Source organism: Jatropha curcas, chromosome 10 (genome assembly GCF_041381405.1).
Source record: "Jatropha curcas cultivar XTBG-Jc1 chromosome 10, XTBG_Jcur_1.0, whole genome shotgun sequence".
NCBI lineage: Eukaryota > Viridiplantae > Streptophyta > Magnoliopsida > Malpighiales > Euphorbiaceae > Jatropha > Jatropha curcas.
Genome location: NC_143160.1, coordinates 3,974,783 through 3,992,525, shown reverse-complemented (window position 1 = coordinate 3,992,525; position 17,743 = coordinate 3,974,783). Strand labels below are relative to the sequence as shown.

The following is a 17,743-nucleotide window of genomic DNA, read 5'->3' as shown; positions in this document are numbered from 1 at the left end:
AAATAAATGGAGGGATTTTCTTAACTCAGCATCATTATATTCGGAAATTGCTTGAGCAAGCAAAGATGGATGGTGCGAAGGAGATTTCTACTCCAATGGCTTCGGATATACAGCTCCAAAAATCAAACAATGAGACTTTACCTGTTGATGCTACTGCCTATCGAAAATTAATTGGAGGATTGCAATATTTAAATCTCACTCGGCCGGACATAGCTTTCACTGTGAACAAATTATCACAGTATATGCAACATCCAAATGCAGACCATTGGCTGGCGTTAAAGAGACTACTCCGGTATCTGAAATCCACAATTTATTATGGAATTTCAATCATGAAGCAAGCTGATTTTGGGTTTCATGCATACTCGGATGCTGATTGGGCAAGCGATCCTTCGGATCGAACATCAACAACCGGATTTATCTTATATCTTGGTAAGGTTCCAATTAGTTGGAGCTCTAAAAAGCAAAGGACAGTTGCTCGGTCCAGCACAGAAGCTGAATATCGTGCTGTTGCAAGTACAGCATCTGAGGTAAAATGGGTTACATCCTTGCTAAGAGAACTCGGACAAGAAGTAGACACCCCTGTTATTTACTGTGATAATATCTCTACTATGTATACATGTAAGAATCCAGTGTTTCATACCAAAATGAAACATTTGGAGATTGATATTCATTTTGTCCGAGAAATGGTCCAAAGAGGTGAGATTAGGGTCACACACATTTCTTCCAAAGATCAGTTAGCTGATATGCTAACTAAATCTCTGTCTAAGGTAAAGTTTCAACAAAATCGGGCCAAGATCGGAATCCACAATGGATTCTCTATCTTGCGGGGGAGTATTGGAGATAAGAGTTAACAGATATTGATAAAGTTTGTTTAGGTTGTTATGGATAGATAATTTCTGTTGTAACTTATTTTGTAACCATATACTATTTAGTATAGGACTCTTCTTGTATTTAAACAGCATACTAATGACAATACGATCATCTCTTCTTTTCTATAGTCTTCTGTATATGACTAATTTATTACACTTGTAAATATTGACTTTTAGATGTTTTATTATTTTTATTACTGGTGAAATGTATATAGTCGCTGATCGAGCAAAAAAAATTGTTAAGAGCAAAAAATTTTAACTTTTCAAATATTTAATTATAAGTGTTTAATTAATTCTAAATTTACAAATTGAAATATTTAATAAAGTGGATTTTTTAATTAAAATACTTAATAGATGTAATTTTATAAATATAAATGTTCAATAATAAAATAAAATGTACAGCTGTGAATCTATACATTTAGCTAATTTAACTTGTGTTTTCTTATCTCAAATAATATTTTCACCGTTAATCAATTCATTCACGTGATTATTTACTTTCTTTCCCGCCTGAAAACGTGAGGATAAAAGAAGAAAAAGGAAAGAGTATTTTTTAGTGTTTTTTCGTCCTTTATTTTAACCTGTCGGCTCGGTTATTAGCTGCCAATTTCCACCGAGTCGAACGAAACCCTCCCGATACGAATACCGGCCACCTTGAACACAATAATTTCGTCCATTTTTTTCCGGATATGATTTCAGTCCAGTTCCAATGGGGGAGTGAATCCAATTATTAGGTTGAGCAAAGTTCGCATTTTGATGCAAATCAACAATTGTACAATTTTCTCTGCCAAAAATCTTTCTTTATTTTTAACTTTTTATGTGTTGTTAAGGAAAGGGAAGTGATGATGATGACAACACTAGTGTACTCTTCCTACAAACGCCGCAAAATGCAAACTGCTCTGCTACCAATTTCTCTTTTCTTTTTCTCATCTACGCCATAGCGTCACACGCCTACCACTTTAATTAATCTTCAGTTTGCTTCCGTCATTGATCATCCCTCTCAAATTTATAAGCTTAGTTTCTGGTAACCGTATGCCGTTATCTCACACGTCAGCAAAGTTGTTCCCTTCTCATTTCTTGTTGTTGACTGCGAACTCCATTACCGCCATTATTCATGAAAATGAAAAATTAAACTGGTGTTACTTTCTAAATTATGTGAACGTACGCAATTTTAAAAATCCAAACATGGTGGACCAAGCGCAACGAAAAGGGAAAAAGGTATACTCAATCAATCAATGAATACCTTCGACGAAGAGGAAATCATCTTGTTTTCTTTTATTTTTGTTATCCCTATCTTAAACGGAGGAGGTAGATGACATGGAAAGATCGGTGGGACGGACCCCACGTGGAGATGGGTCCATGCGTATTTACGTTCGAGCCCACGTGATGGCCTCTGCTCTGAATCATATTTCTATTTCCTTGCCTCCTCTTCGGCCCTCATTAAAAGCCTCCGCTGCCAAGTCTCTGTGTGCGCTTCCTTTTTGTGCAAGCAGAAGCAGAGCAGGTGAATTATAGTTCTCTGCAACCACATATTTAAACAACAACTAACACAAAACCAACTTTCAATTTACTTAAATTATTATATTTTATTAAAAATTGAAGTTTTTTGTAGGTAAGAATACGAGTAGGTTTTTGATAGGTGGCTCTATGGTTTTGCATTGTTTGCGGTACACAGCTCAATGGTTAAAATTGGAAAGAAAAAAGACAATTTATTTTATTTTATTTTATTTTATAGTAGTATTTGATAATAGGTGGGCGCGGCTACGGAGGGTAACATATTTACGGCTGTTGGTGTCAGAGAGAGGTGTAGCCCCGTAGCACAAAGAAAAGAGGAAGTTGGGTCACTGTATGTAACAGTGACTAAAGTGAGGTGGTGGTCCTCACGTGGCTTCACTAATTGGTCATTTGTCTTTTCTACGTAGCCAGCCTACCCCTGTCTGTTTATCAGTATGGTGACGGATTTTATTTATATGTATGCATCTACTATCATTTAGGGAGTAATTAATATAATACATGAGTTTAGGGAATAATAACTAATCTAATACTATATAATTCCCTTCCCTATAAATAAATAATTAATAAAACATGTAAACAATTATAGATTATGCGATACTGTAATATTGCATATCGTCTCAAATTGCATGATATGTCACCGGTCCAATAGCTACTCATATCATATCATAGTAAACCGGAGCGTATGGTAGGCCATATTGTAGAATATAATACAATATAACAGTGGAATCCACTTTGATGTGGGATATTTTGAAACAAGTGCAAGGTACATTAATAGCGAGTTCAATTGTGTCGGTATTATTATTATTATTATTATTATTATTACTGTATAGTTCATTGACCATATGGTTGGTACTATTATTTTGAGTAAACTAAATAAACAAATAAACATGCCACCACAAAGAGAATACTACTGTACTAGGCTTTAATTTATTATTATTGAAATTGTTTCTGGCATAGGCCTAGAGTTTGACTTTGAGGATCAAAGACTTTTTAAGTTTTAGTATCTAAATTAAATGAGGACCTCATCTTTTGGGGCTTCTACTTTCTAATCGTTACTCTTATATGGGGTGGCAATTTGCCCAATTGGGTTAGCGATTATAAGATGCTACACTCTCATATACAGTTCCTTTTACTTACAATTTACATTAAAAAGAAAATGCTAATGGTAGAATGACTATTTCTGATTGATTAACTGACCTTATTTTAAGTATATGCTAATCTAGTTCAATGGTAATAGCATAATTGAAGAAGGCCCATCAAGTTTAAAATAGGACAGAGTCCTTTTTTTTTCTTTTTCTTGACGATAGAAGGAAACTTTTCCCTCTCTCTAAAATTGTTTCCCTTCGAAATGCGAACTACAGAAAATCTTTTTTCCCTGTCGTTTACACAGCAAAGGGACAGCAAAAACTTATTTTTCATCTTCAAGTACCGTCCTATAGTGTTGGACACATCAGAAAAGGGGTTTTGAAGTAGAATTTCTGTAGATGGTTTTGCAATTTCTTCGGTTGGTTTTAGTGTCAGCCTGCAGCTAATTAATTAATTGTCCTTCCTTGCAAATCTCATGGGTACCAACCATTGGAGGCCAATTGGCCAGGCATACAAGCTGCACTGGACGCCACTAATAAACAAAGAAATCGAAGAAGCCCTATAAAGCTTGCAGCTTGTGTTTCTGCAACTTTGAACTCCCAAAGTTAAATTCAAGTGGGCTGGCCCAGAAGCCCGTTATTATCATCATCTCGGCCTTTTTCTTCATATCTTGGATTACAACAATTGGGTTCAATACAATTCTGAATAAAAAGCCCTTGGCCTATGGATGTTAGTATTTAATTATTTTTTCTAGATCCTTCCGCCCCACAAGGCAATTAACCTGTCCTAATCCATATGAATCCTCTGCCTGATGGCACGCGTCACCGACCTTATATACATCAAAAACATGAACACGCGGCTTGTTCTTGTGGAAAAGAACAAAGTCATTAATTAATTTTTATTATTATTATTATTTTTTTTTTTTTTTGGGAGAAGGATAGACTGAGGGATACGCTAATTGTAAATCCCTTTATATTATTTTTCTATTAATTGTTAATGAGACGGTGATTAAGGACAGATTTATAGATTGCAGAAGCAGCATGCACCAACTTTGTTACTCCCCATCTGGACGGTGCCAAATCTACTTCGACACGTTTAAGGCAGAATCCGATACTGGCTCCTCTCTTGCCACGTGTCCTTAACCCTCCGATATAAGTATCTCTCCGTGTTCAACTCTCAATTTCTGTCCGCTAGTCCTTTAATTTCTCCGCACTGTTTTTTTGTCATCTCAGCTGTTGACTGGTTTTGTCCGTTTTAGTCAGTTAGAAGCTAGAATCCACAAACGAAGCAAGAAGAAAGCTAATATGGGTCGTTTATGGACATTGCTCACTCACGCTCATACACTCTCTGGGTATAACTAATACTTGGTTTTTCATCCTTTTTTTTAAAATTTTTTTTATTGTATTAGCTAATTTAGTTTTCGTTTAATCATTTGCAGGCCAGTCTTGATGTTGCTATACCCATTGTAAGAAGCTCATTAACCATCTCCATGCATTAATGAAATCATTTGAACTTGTTATTTTGTGTATATATGCACTAAAATGGCACCAAATACTGAATTGATTTGTTTGCTATTTTGTTGTTAACTCAATTAGATATGCTTCAGTGATGGCCATAGAGAGCCCCTCCAAACTGGATGATCAGCAGTGGCTTGCTTATTGGATTCTCTACTCGTTTTTAACTCTCACAGAAATGATTCTCCAATCCATCTTAGAATGGTAACTAATATTAAGGAAGTACTTAAAACTTCTTAGTATTTTCATATTCGATGAAATTAAGCTGGGTTGAATCGATTTTTGTAGGATTCCAATCTGGTATACAGTGAAGCTAGCGTTCGTGGCTTGGCTTGTCTTGCCACAATTTAGAGGGGCAGCTTTTATTTATGAAAGATATGTGAGGGAAAATATAAAGAAATATACAGGCGTTAGAGATCACCATCATCATAGCTCCCCTAATGGTGGCAGTGGGAATGGCAAGAACAAGAGCAAGAGCAAGTTTGTTCAATTCATAACTCCAAAGAAAGTGAGTCATCGAAATCCTACACGGATTAAGTTTAAACATTTTTTTCTTTTGCTTAATTGGTTCATGCTTTAAGGAAGAGCCACGCCTTTTGAGGCTTCTTAATCTTATACTTACTGCTATGTTAAAAGAATAAACAAATACTACTGTCATAATATTGTTTATATATTAATTTCTTTGTTTTGATAATAATAATAATAATAATAATAATTAATGTGCATTTACAGGGAGAGCACGAGGCTTATTAATGGAGATTTAATCAGAAGAAGAGAGGACCAAATTAAGAAATATGTGAATATGTTTATAAATATGTGTTTCTTCTTTTTCGAGTTGTTTCATACTTAGCTTTTCTTCTTTGGTGGTTGTGAATCTTTACAAGACTGAATTTGTGACGTTTCAGCAACTAATCTAAATCTAATTTATTGTAATTGTTGAAATCTTTCATTTTACGGTAACACGTACCCAACTTGTGGGCCACATGGCGGCAGTGATGGTCATAAAATGTCCAGAAAATAGGGCCCCACCCCACCCTTATTCCGCCTGTAACTATCTTACTACTACCGAAGGTCTTGATTAGAAAGGGAAAGGATGGGAGAATTTCGTTCATTGAGCAGCTTGTTGAATTATTTTCTTTACCGATTAGATAAACTACTATTTAGTCCCTCTAATTTAATAAAATTAGCTGCTTAGTTCATGTCCTTTTGAAAATACATTAATCTTTTTTCCCATTACTAGAAGAAATAGATTGGTAAACTGATGCAAAATAAGAGATTAATGATGTAATTTTTAAAATATAAAATAATTAATTTTATCGAGCCAAGGGACTGATAGTAATTTTCCCTCCCTGATATTGTAGTTAGTTTTTATGAATGGGACTCGTTTATGAACACACAATTGTTAATTTGTTATTGGTCTATGGGGATTTCCCATTGGGCCTAACCGGCCCAGGCGGAGTTATAGTTAGAGTTGGGCTCACAGCTTGGAATATATTCTACGTCATTTTGATTTTTTTTGTTTTTTGTTAATCCTGATTCCTAGCATATTTTTTCAATGAGCGGTACCGGCACCGGCCTCTGCCGACCAGTTATTTCTTCTTTTTAAAATGTTAACGTCGTCTTGATAAATAATCTTGTGTCTCCTCGTTTGGAATGAACGACGAGTCGTCAGTGGCTAAGGGAATAAAACATTAACTGGTAAATGATATGTCGGTTACTGAAAAAGATAACCGTGAGATCAGATGGGGCTAGGTGGAAACGCGATGCGGTCAAACCAACTACATGGATAAGCCATTTTAGGAGGGTCAAAAGCAAAAGGAGACTAATAGGATTTGTTTCAAATTAGGTTTTCATCCTCACTTTTAGAAATTCACTACTACTCCCTCTTTGATTAAAGAAATACTAGTTATTTTATTCACCTTTTTGTATTTTCCATTAAATGTTATTCAAAAAAGAAAAAAAAAATTCTATTTATCCTGTGAAAAAAAGATATTTTTTCTTTTTTTTTTTTCTCATAAGACATTATGATATCTTTTAACTGTAGCATTATTAAAGAATTAATATTTAAACTTATCTCCAACTTAATTAGAAATATTTCATTCTCAAAAAAAGAAAAAAAGAAAACCTAATTAGAAATATTTTATAATTGACATTAGAACTAGTTGTTTATATATCTAACATATATATTTTTTTCCAATTGTAACATTTTTGCATAAGAATTATCATTCAAAATACTATAAATCGATAAAAAAAAATGCATTAAAATTCTATTTTCGTTAAACCCTGGATTATGAATGACCTAAATCAAAACTATCACCCTAATTAGATAAGTTAATTTTAGGGTTACGAATGGGCCAAATGTAACCTTCTTCATCCATATTTTGAATGGCATGAAAAACTGTCGTCAATAATGCAAGATTACACAGTCACATGTTCATAAAGAAAGTCCTAACAACGAATTTGATAAGAGAATTAAACAAAAGCATTATTAAATTATTGAGGGCTGCAAGCTGATAAGAGAATTCGGATTTCCTCTATTGGCTAGTAGCGTGCAAAAACCATAAAATGAGCATCTTTTAGCTTTATAGCAGAATGATAATAGATAATTAAAATAAATATAAATAATGTAATTGTACTCCAGCGTACATGCATGCATACGGCCATGTACACGAGAAATACAACTTTGCTTATCCATAACCATTAGCCAATTGCAGTATTTTTCAGAGCCCAAGAAAGTTCCATCTCCAGTTGTTCCGGCCTTTATACTTGTGCATGTTCTTAAGCAACTTTATAAATAATGTAATTGAATCATTTAGGTGTTAACAATTGTTAGATCAGTAGCTTCAAATAAAATAATAATAATGTGAATCATACTTTGCCAAATCTTTCCTTTCCATGAAGTTTCGGAACCTAACTAATATTGCACAACAGTTTTTCTTTTCTTTTTCAACAAAAAAAGTCACTTTCAGCCCACTACTTATAACAGTAATAAACTAATAATTGATATAGCTTAAGAATTCGGAGGAAGCTTCCTTCCTCAACTAGGTGTGTCTGGTCTTCTTACAGTGAGAAGTCTCGAGTTTGAGTCTTCTTAACTATATAAGTTTTCAGTCAACTGGGAAAAGCTTTCTTCAATACAATTTAAAGTTTAATGTTCAAAACTGGTAAAAAGAAGCAATTAGTGATGCCATGACTAGAGGCCATTCCTCCTTTTCTTGTATCCTTCTTTAACTGAAATCATATAAATTTAAACTCATACTTCGAGTAGATTCAGAAGATATTATCTAATATCTACCCTTTACCAAAAGAGGTTCTTTCTTTAAAATCTGCAATACAAAATCAACAGGAAGGGGCAACTGCATTGTGGATACCTTTGAGACACAAATAAAGGTAATCATTTAAGTACTTACTTTTGACATTCAAATGTCATTTACCTAATACTGACGCTAATTTCCTCACCGAAAGTTATTGCCAAATAGTTCCTCAATCCCCACAAATCTAAAGGGCATTCCTCAATCCTTTGTACTCAAATCCAATAAAGCTTATTCGAATTAAACAAATTATCCAAGACTACATATCTTTTTCAAAAGAATAAGCAATGCAGAGACATTGATAGACATGAGCACAAGTAAACAGGTTCATACTTGACAGTTCTAATCCCCAATAGCTCAATTTTAATCCCAATACAAGCAAAAATTAAAATTAACATCAAGCACAAGGAAATATAAAATTTTAATTTTCGATTGAAGCATTTGATTCATTTTGGGGCTTCAAGACAACTTGTGGTGTAAGACCTTTATCTACTTTCAACATATATATTTAATCGAAATTTACAGTCTCCATAATATCTGGGTATTGTAAATTTAGAGGTTTGTTTAAAGTCTGGTCCAATCCTGTGCCATTCTATATTGCAAAACTCATCACAAATTACTAATAAGATTAACTTCATCAGAACCAGTAACTTATTTCATCCGGAAATCAAAATTGGAGTAAATTAATAACCTTCCCAGGAAGGAAAAATAAAAAAAAAAACACTCAATGTTAATGCTAGGTTTCGAATCTCATCAATGTTAAATATATATACACAGACAGACCCTTTCCCAATACATAAAAAAGAAAAAAAAAATTCAATCAAAACCAAGTTATTATTTTATAACCAAGCCTGGTTTTTCTCTCATGTTGCACTCTATATTGAAACAAGCTCCTAATAATGCCAGTGACTTTAAAAATGCCCCACTACTCCTGCCAATTGTCATATGCTCCCTTTTATGTCCACTCAACAATGTGCACAATAACGAAAGAAAAGCTAAACAACTGCCTTAAGGAAACGCAATGCCCACTTCTCTTCCATTGAGCACCCCAAAGAGGAAAAAGAAGACACTAATACCTTTTTCTTTTAAGTGGAACTCTCTTTTATTGTGCCTAAATGAGGAATGCATCTGCTGTACTCTAGACCATTAAACCTTGCTGTGCTTTACCACATGATAGAGGAAAATTACGCACTAACGTAATCAGTAAAGTAAAAATGAGAACCCAACATGAGCCACATCAGATATGCCTTATCTCCCATGCACTGTGTCAGTCATATGATACATTGTGCTTCCTTGATCTTAAGCAACTGCACTTAATTAGCTGCTTTGGTTTATGCAAAATCTAGTTTTTAATTGAATATCACAACTTTAATAGCCCTCAGTACCATCCAAGCAAAAGCTTGTCAGTTGGTAATTAAGAAATAAAATCCAATAAATGAGATATTTTCACTGTTTTGTTATTAGAATAGAAAGAAGGGTATCTACCTTAGTTACCATCGATGATTATTGTAACATTTGTTAATTTCAAACGATTTAAGATCACCAATAAAGTGGAAGGCAGGCAGCCAAAAGTAAAAGCAACCAATAAACACTAATATCTCTTAGCTTTTCATAAAGTCCTCTCCCTATACAAAAACAAAAGTAAAGCAGTACGTGATAAATATTACCAAATTAACCACTTCCCCCCATATATAACTCGGTGTTTACGATGCCTTCTGTTCAGTCAGATGGCAATTCTCTAGTATTTTTCTTTGAATCTTGCGCTGAACTCTCCCCCTACAAGAATTACCTCTAAACCAATTTGCAAAGCTTAGAGTGAAATTAAAAACCCACCCTCAAACTTCGACTAACACCACTAGGAAACATACAAATGGATCTTATCCAACTCCAAAAGTTTCATGCAATTAAAAGGTCCAAGAAGCATCAACTTCTTGACAAATTTTTCCTGTATATGACAGTGTTAACTTGTAGTCTTTTCTGTTCGAGCCCTTTCTGGTTCCCCTCCCTATTCTCTTCCATCAAATTACTTCTCTTTGGCTCTCTTCCAAAAATCAGTTCTGTTCTCCTCAGTGCCAAGTTTATTTTCATATTTGGCAACATCATCATCATTCTCCTCATTGGGGAATCTAAGTTCTTTGCTTCAAAAACTCTTCCAGCACCTAGTGATGTGTACTACAACGAGTATGTTAATCGAAAAAGAGGCCTCCAAACTTCTTCCACCCCTCAAGAGAAGAAAGAGAAAGAAAAGGAGATAGTGTTCAAAGAAAACGCTAGCAAGACTTGTGGAGGAGGAAAAATGGAAGTGAGAGTATGGGGGGAAGAGAAATTAGAACTGGTGAATGCAAGAGAGAATTTGGATGGAGAAGATGATTTCAATTTGCCTACTGAGGAGTTGAACAAAAGAGCTGATGATTTTATTGCAAGGGTTAATAGGCAAAGAAGGTTGGAAGCCAGACTACTACTTGGTTAGGCTACATAAAAGATGTTGATGGCATAAACGCTGGAAAGCAAAAGAGAGTCTACATATATGTGAAAGAATAACAAGCACATAAAAATTGGTGGTTGGATTATTAAATTTAACACTCTAGAACTATTTTCTTGTTTGCCTTTGAGTGAGCAATGAAGTAATAGAAGGATCGAGATAGAAACGTAGATAGAAGATTAGGTTATCGCCATTTATGTACTTATCCTAGTATAAACTATTAGCCCATTGAAAACGTGAAGCGTGTATGGTTTCAGCGTTTCAGATGACATAGATAAAATATGTGCCCTCATCTACTCCTCTCAGTATCCTTGAATAACCTCCTCCTGATTTTGTAGAGAATCCTAATAGTTCATTCGCTTTTGAACTTTAAAAACGTGTATATTATTCCAATTTCTCCTGATACTGCCCTCATTGGAGCAATAGAACAAACATCATGAGTGCATCGAGTTAGGAAAACAAAGGAATCATGAATTGCAACTCCTATCCTATGTTAATCCAATCCAATGATTAATAGTGATTAAATATTATCATTCAAGAAAAAAACTAACCTCGAAAAAGACACAGTATCGTTGGCAGAATGACCTAAACAGAGTAAAATCTGTCAGTAGCACAGACCGTCGGCTAATCCAGTGAGCTTTGACTTGCTAGCATTAGAACGTCTCTGTTAATTTATCGGATCCTATTTTTGGGGATAAAAACATACTAAAATCGTTTCTTTATTCTGCATTCCAGAATACTAATCTGAATTTCGAGAAGCGGCAAAAGACAGGATCAATGACGAAGTCGTGGATAAATTGCCTGAACTACGTGTCATGTCAAAGCCATGCAGTGATGCCACGCCACCTGCTTGCTTCGTAGTTCTCATCTCATGGAAAGCATCGGATGGTCGCCTATAAACCCAAACTTACACTTCAACTTTGACCTTCCTAATTTGACGCTTCAAGTCACTTTCCGGTCATGGATCTAATTCACAAGTTTCTTAACTTAGTAGCCCCTCCGTTTACCTTCTTCTCCCTATGCTTTTTCTTGCCACCTTATCTTCTTTTCAAGTCCTTCCTCTATGTATTCTACTCCATTTTCAGTGAGGACGTTTCCGGCAAGGTCATCCTTATAACTGGCGCATCTTCAGGAATAGGAGAGGTAACAAACCTTAGTACTATATGTTGTAACTTATTGACCGCCAAAAGAAATGACGAAACGGAAATTTCTATTCTGTTTATTCTAGCACTTGGCTTACGAGTACGCGAAGAGAGGAGCCCGCTTAGCCCTTGTAGCCCGCAGAGAGAATCGACTGAGAGAAGTTGTTTATAGAGCGGAGGAGTTGGGCTCTCCTGATGTTCTCATGATTCTTGCTGATGTGCAGAAAGTCGATGATTGTAGCCGAATCGTTGATGAAACTGTTAGTCATTTTGGAGGTGTAAGTACCCATGCACTTTTAGATCAGATGCTTGTACGTTAATGTCATTTTGCTATTTTTATTCAGATAATTAATGGACCTAATGCTTGTGTTTTAGTGGATCATCTTGTCAATAATGCCGGAATCGGCGCCGTCTCCATGTTTGAAGAAATTACAGATATCACCAATTTTAGGATGATAATGGTAATTAATAATTCTTCATAAGCTTCAACTTATATATTTATGCTTGTTTCAAATTTGGAAATAATAAGGCAACAAAACCCTATTCAGGACACAAACTTCTGGGGTTCAGCTTTTATGACACGTTTTGCCGTTCCGTACTTAAGGGACAGCAGAGGAAAGATTATAGTCCTCTCTTCCTCTGGTTCATGGCTGCCACTGCCAAGAATGAGCATCTACAATGTAAATATTATGTGTATATATATAAATTTTTGTTAATTGTATTCATGAGGCTTAATTTGCAAATAACACTTCAATTGGAATCAACATTCAGGCAAGCAAAGCAGCATTGGTGACCTTCTTCGAGACATTAAGGGTTGAATTAGGATCTGATGTTAGTGTACTAATAGTGACGCCTGGTCATACAGAGTCTGAATTGACCCAAGGCAAGTTTATGTTAGCTGAAGGCAAAGTGGATGTGGATCAAGACTTGAGGGATGTAAGCTGGCTCCTTTCTGCTCTCTTTTGTTACATTTGCATCTGTTAATTATTCAGCCAATATCTATGGAAGATATTAATTGCTTTGAATTTTTACGGATCGATTTAGGTTCAAGTGGGTCCGATCCCAGTCGAAACAGTTAGCGGATGCGCCAAAGGAATAGTAAACAGCGCTTGCAGGGGAGATAAGTATCTGACAGAGCCAGCATGGCTCAGGGTAACGTGGCTATGGAAGGTATTTTGCCCTGATATGCTTGAATGGAATTATCGTTTTCTGTTTCTTAACAGACCAGAAGAACCAGCCACGGAAGCTCCTACCAAGAAAATTCTTGATATGACTGGAGCTAAGAAAATCCTCTACCCTGAGACTATTCAAACGACTGAGCCCAAGATCGAGTGAGATAAAGAGTATGCCTGAAACTGCTCTTCAAAGTGAATGCCTGTGTTTTGAAATTCAAATTCGAATCGATACTTCCTTTTTTTTCTTTTGGGTATCAGAAACTCTGTAGTGTGCAGTGACTTTTGAAGTTGTGATTGTAGGAGGAGTGCTTTCTTTTTTTACATTTGAAATTTTAAGAAATTCTCTCTTGTCGTTTACGCTATATTGCAAAACACTGCAAGTGAAATGACAGGTTGTTGGTGTCGTTTGGATTATTCATTCGGCAAACACAAGCGAACTTTTGCTTTGTTAGTGCATTAATGAAATGATCCGACAAGTCGTTCCTACATGCCAAAAAGAAAACTTGAGCCTGGCCCATAAGATGGCTGCACATTGCTAACCTGCACACCAATTAAAAGACAAACGGGCATAAATTATATCTACAGCCGGCGCTGCTCGGGTTTGATTATTTGATCAATAAGCCCAATCACCTGTGGGCGTGCGATGAGAAAATTAAAGTCATGAAGCTTAGCCTCTTTTTCGTTTTTCTTTTCCTCCCGCTATATAAATTTCTCTCTCCTTTTTTTTTTTTTTTTTTTTTTTTTTTGCCCTTTATGAAAGTTAAAAAAGTAGCTATTTGAATTAAACTGAAATAACTAGTATTATTAGTATTATTTATTATTAAATCCTCGTATCAATCAATTACAAGTTACTCCCTCTTGTCTCCAAAATATAAGTTTTTTTTTTTGATTATTTTATCCCATAACATAGATCCCTCTTGTCTCTAAAATATAAGTTTTTTTTTGATTATTTTATCCCATAACATAGATCGTTTTGAGTATTTTAAAGAAAATCGTTTTGAGTATTTTAAAGAGTAATAAATGAGAGTTTTTTCAATATTATCCTCAAAACAATAAATATATGCATAAGTAATTATTGGTTTAGAGATAAATAATAATTTAATCAATTTAAGTTTAGAGATAAATAATAATTTAGTCAATTTAGTTTTAGTTTTTTTATAGTTTAAGAAAATTGATTGTTTTTTTAATATTAAGATAAAAAATTTAAACTATTTATATTTTGAAACAAGAATTGTCCATTATCATAAAACACAAGTGTATAAAATAGAAATTGAAAGTGGGTAGTTGGTAGTAATTAAAGCGATTGGAAGTTGGAAGTTGGAAGCAATTAAAGCGTTCAGATCACATTTTGGTCATATCCCGAATAAATTTAAGGATATAATCCAAAAAATTCTACCCTACAGTCTGAATGGTTTGTGGATCCCACATCACATCATAATTAGCGGATTTAGTCAGAAACTCTACGATCGATATCGTCACTCACCAGGACTAGTCTTTTATCAATATGATCACTACTATAAAGTACTGCTTTTGGGCAACCCTCTCAACAACTGACACAACCATTTAAGAAACACTGGACTAATTGAAATAAAGAGCCTTCTTTTTCGTTCGAACTTTAGGTGGTTCTCTCAAAAAAGATAGCGAAAACAAAAATGATGCAAAAAAAACAAACGATTTCTTTTATTTCTTTTCTACAAGGATCTCCATATTCTTTGTATATGTTTTTTTTTTTTGCTTTTTTAATACTAAATATTTTATAATATTGACCATTTAATTTTTCATATTTATTATTAAGTTATTATTTCCATATTTAAGGGTAAAAGTTATATTCTTTGAATAAAAAAAAATAGAGAAAATGATATAAAAAAAAAAGAATAAACAAAGAGAGTAGGGGTAATAGACAGGTGGGTGACGTCATTCAATTTTTTGATGGACGTGTTAACAAAACTCTAGACTACAGATATGAAATTTTATTTTTCTTCTTTTTTTGAGAGGCCAAATATGGAATTTTGGCAAATATAAATATATCAGCGCTAAATAGATAGACCAGTGACCTGTCTTCTCCACCTGGCCTTTGTTGCATTTTGGCAATTTGCTAACCGATATCCATACGGTTTACAAACTGAACACGTGCAATATCAGATCATTGTGCTTCTAATAAAGCAAATTAAGGGCATGGATTTGATTCACAAGTTCTTTAACATTGTGCTTCCTCCTTTAAACATCATTCTACTTGTATGTTTTTTGCCACTATATCTTGTGTTCAGGTTTGCTTATTGTCTAAAAAGACATATATTCATCGAAAATGTGGCCGGAAAAGTTGTGCTGGTCACCGGAGCAGCCTCAGGAATCGGCGAGGTAAGTGAAAAGATCATCAGTGATATGAATTTAGAAATTATGATTAATTATTTGATAATGGATGTGTTTTGGCAAATTTAAAGCAAATTGCTTATGAGTACGCAAAGCGAGGAGCATGTTTAGTGCTGGTTGACATAAGAGAGGATCGTCTTGGACCAGTTGCAGAGAAGGCAAAATTTCTTGGCTCCCCAGATGTTTTAGCTGTTGGCGCTGATGTTTCTAAGCTGCAAGATTCTCAAAGGTTTATTGAGGCTGCTGTGGACCATTTTGGCAAACGTACGTTGTTTATTTATTGGGTTACAAGTATGGAAAATTATTTATTATTTCAAAGTCTGTTACATATGCTGATTTTGTTCTGTTAATGTGATGGAGAAGTGGATCATCTGGTGAACAACGCTGGAACTGTAGGGCTTTTCCAAATCGGAGGTGAGAAAATATTCAATATTTTGATAGATCTATATGTTGTTCTGCTTCCTTTATTTATTTATTTAGTTATTAATATTTTGTTTCTAAAACTCTATGCAAACTGACTTGATTATTAATTTGCAATTTTATATAGTTAGCAATCTTGAAATGATAACAACAAGCACACCACAAGTTCATGAAATTATGGTAAGGCTTTAGCATAATTTTCCTGTCTTTGATTTTTTTTTTTTTTTTTTTATCAAATTAATATTTTGATAGCGTGAAAACGTAACAATACAATATAAATTGCGTAATTTTATGTATAGGATGTGAACTTTTGGGGTACAGCGTATAGCACCCATTTTGCGCTCCAACATCTGATAAAAAGCAAAGGCAAAATAATAGTTATTGCTTCAGGTCTGGGATGGTATCCCTCTCCAGTATTGGGTTTCTACTGTGTAAGACTTTCACTTTTTATATATAATTATATATAGGATTATTTATTAATGTAATTGATATGAATTTGGCTCGATCCAGGCAAGCAAGGCAGCAGCAATTAGCTTGTATGAGTCTCTGAGATGTGAAATTGGTTCAGAAATTGGCATAACAATAGTAACCCCTGGCCTAATAGAATCAGAAATGTCTGGAGCCATGGAAAAGGTAATTTGCCTATAGGCTTCATTTGTAAATTCTATCAAACTCAAATTTGATAATTTAAACATTATTAATTTCATTAAAATTATACCGATGAATGATTCAACACTTTTCTCCTTTAAGTGAGTTCTATCGTTTAATCCTCATAAATGAAGTAAGTAACCGTTCGAACATTTTAGGCCTTAGTGAGCCGATTTGGTACGAGCCGAATTTAGATATAGCTCTACAAATTAGGGATACCTATATAATATAATATCAAATTGTCAAATTTATAAATTAAGTTATGCTTATGTTGAAAATTAGGGAGGAGTAGATTTGATCGTACCAAAAGAGTCAAAGGAGGCATGTGCGAAAGCAATAGTGAAGAGTGCATGCCGTGGAGACAAGTACTTGACAGAGCCATCGTGGATTAGGGTGTTGCTGCAGTGGAAGTTTTTTTATCCTGAGGTGGTAGAGTTTGGCAACCACTGGGCTATTTATAGAAGGTTTATGCATTTAAATAGGACTTCAACAGCTCTATCTCCATCTCCTCAGTTCAAGCTAGACTGAGGACAATGTTTTATCAAGTCCTGTTTATTATTCTTTTTTTTTTTCTTTTTCAAATGTCGATAAAATAAGTCCTATTTATTTTAATTAAATTAAATACAAGTTACATTATTCAATTGGATTTATTATTTATTTGGTATTAAATTCAGGGAGTAAATTGTATAAAAAAATTAAACTTTAGGCAAATTGTATATTATTGCCAAATTTGTTGAGAAAATCGCTATTTTTCCCGCCCTTCGGACTGGCTTCAAGCAGGAACAAACGGGAAAACTTTCCAAGTGGAGAAAAACTACGGCCGTTGCCAAACGACAACCAAGAAAAATATTCACTATGCGGCAAATTGTTACAACCACAATTATAAAATAGTTTTCTACCCGACACCCTCAAAAACACCCCAAATATTTTATATTCCAATGGACTCTAAGAGACTTGCTCTAAATCCCTAATATAAAACACATTCAAATGTTTTGGTGTGTTTAAAAACCTAAACATTAGCTTCCTTTTATAATTAAACCTACCATCCTCTTTTGCTCGTCTCACCGATATATGATTGAGCAAAACCTTTCTTTCTTTTTTTTTTATTTGTTTTCAAACAAAGGCGGCTAACAAAATTTAGTAGACAGATTCAGCCTTATTATTCTTTTTTTTTTTGACAGCTAACGGGTTGGTAAAAGCCAATCTCACTCGAG

General features: G+C 34.5%; 4 protein-coding genes and 1 long non-coding RNA gene across 5 annotated transcripts; 4 read left to right on the top strand and 1 right to left on the bottom strand.

Annotated features, from left to right (window-relative positions):
• Positions 1-4,474: 4,474 nt before the first annotated feature.
• On the top strand, positions 4,475-5,914 carry LOC105648772 (HVA22-like protein e). The gene is made up of 6 exons (XM_012235271.4): positions 4,475-4,622; positions 4,726-4,818; positions 4,906-4,932; positions 5,063-5,185; positions 5,270-5,489; positions 5,714-5,914. Exons 2-6 carry the CDS (start codon positions 4,772-4,774, stop codon positions 5,732-5,734), a joined length of 438 nt encoding a protein of 145 aa, XP_012090661.1. The 5' UTR covers positions 4,475-4,622; positions 4,726-4,771; the 3' UTR covers positions 5,735-5,914.
• A 1,581-nt stretch (positions 5,915-7,495) lies between these two features.
• On the bottom strand, positions 7,496-11,407 carry LOC119371082 (uncharacterized). Its single transcript, XR_005178645.1, has 2 exons — positions 11,326-11,407; positions 7,496-8,212 (listed from the first exon to the last, which is right to left on the bottom strand). It is a non-coding gene; the product is annotated as an uncharacterized LOC119371082 (long non-coding RNA).
• LOC149492948 (uncharacterized) lies at positions 9,974-11,066 on the top strand. Its single transcript, XM_089715580.1, has one exon. The coding sequence runs from the start codon at positions 10,163-10,165 to the stop codon at positions 10,760-10,762; it is 600 nt and encodes a 199-aa protein (XP_089571706.1). The 5' UTR covers positions 9,974-10,162; the 3' UTR covers positions 10,763-11,066.
• On the top strand, positions 11,343-13,505 carry LOC105648902 (11-beta-hydroxysteroid dehydrogenase A). Its single transcript, XM_089715581.1, has 6 exons — positions 11,343-11,917; positions 12,003-12,192; positions 12,292-12,377; positions 12,465-12,596; positions 12,688-12,852; positions 12,961-13,505. The coding sequence occupies exons 1-6, from the start codon at positions 11,735-11,737 to the stop codon at positions 13,249-13,251; spliced, it is 1,047 nt and encodes a 348-aa protein (XP_089571707.1). The 5' UTR covers positions 11,343-11,734; the 3' UTR covers positions 13,252-13,505.
• A 1,621-nt stretch (positions 13,506-15,126) lies between these two features.
• Positions 15,127-17,170, top strand: LOC105648770 (11-beta-hydroxysteroid dehydrogenase-like 6). Its single transcript, XM_037640356.2, has 7 exons — positions 15,127-15,449; positions 15,533-15,725; positions 15,825-15,875; positions 16,009-16,061; positions 16,181-16,312; positions 16,392-16,514; positions 16,812-17,170. Exons 1-7 carry the CDS (start codon positions 15,267-15,269, stop codon positions 17,055-17,057), a joined length of 981 nt encoding a protein of 326 aa, XP_037496284.1. The 5' UTR covers positions 15,127-15,266; the 3' UTR covers positions 17,058-17,170.
• Positions 17,171-17,743: the final 573 nt, after the last annotated feature.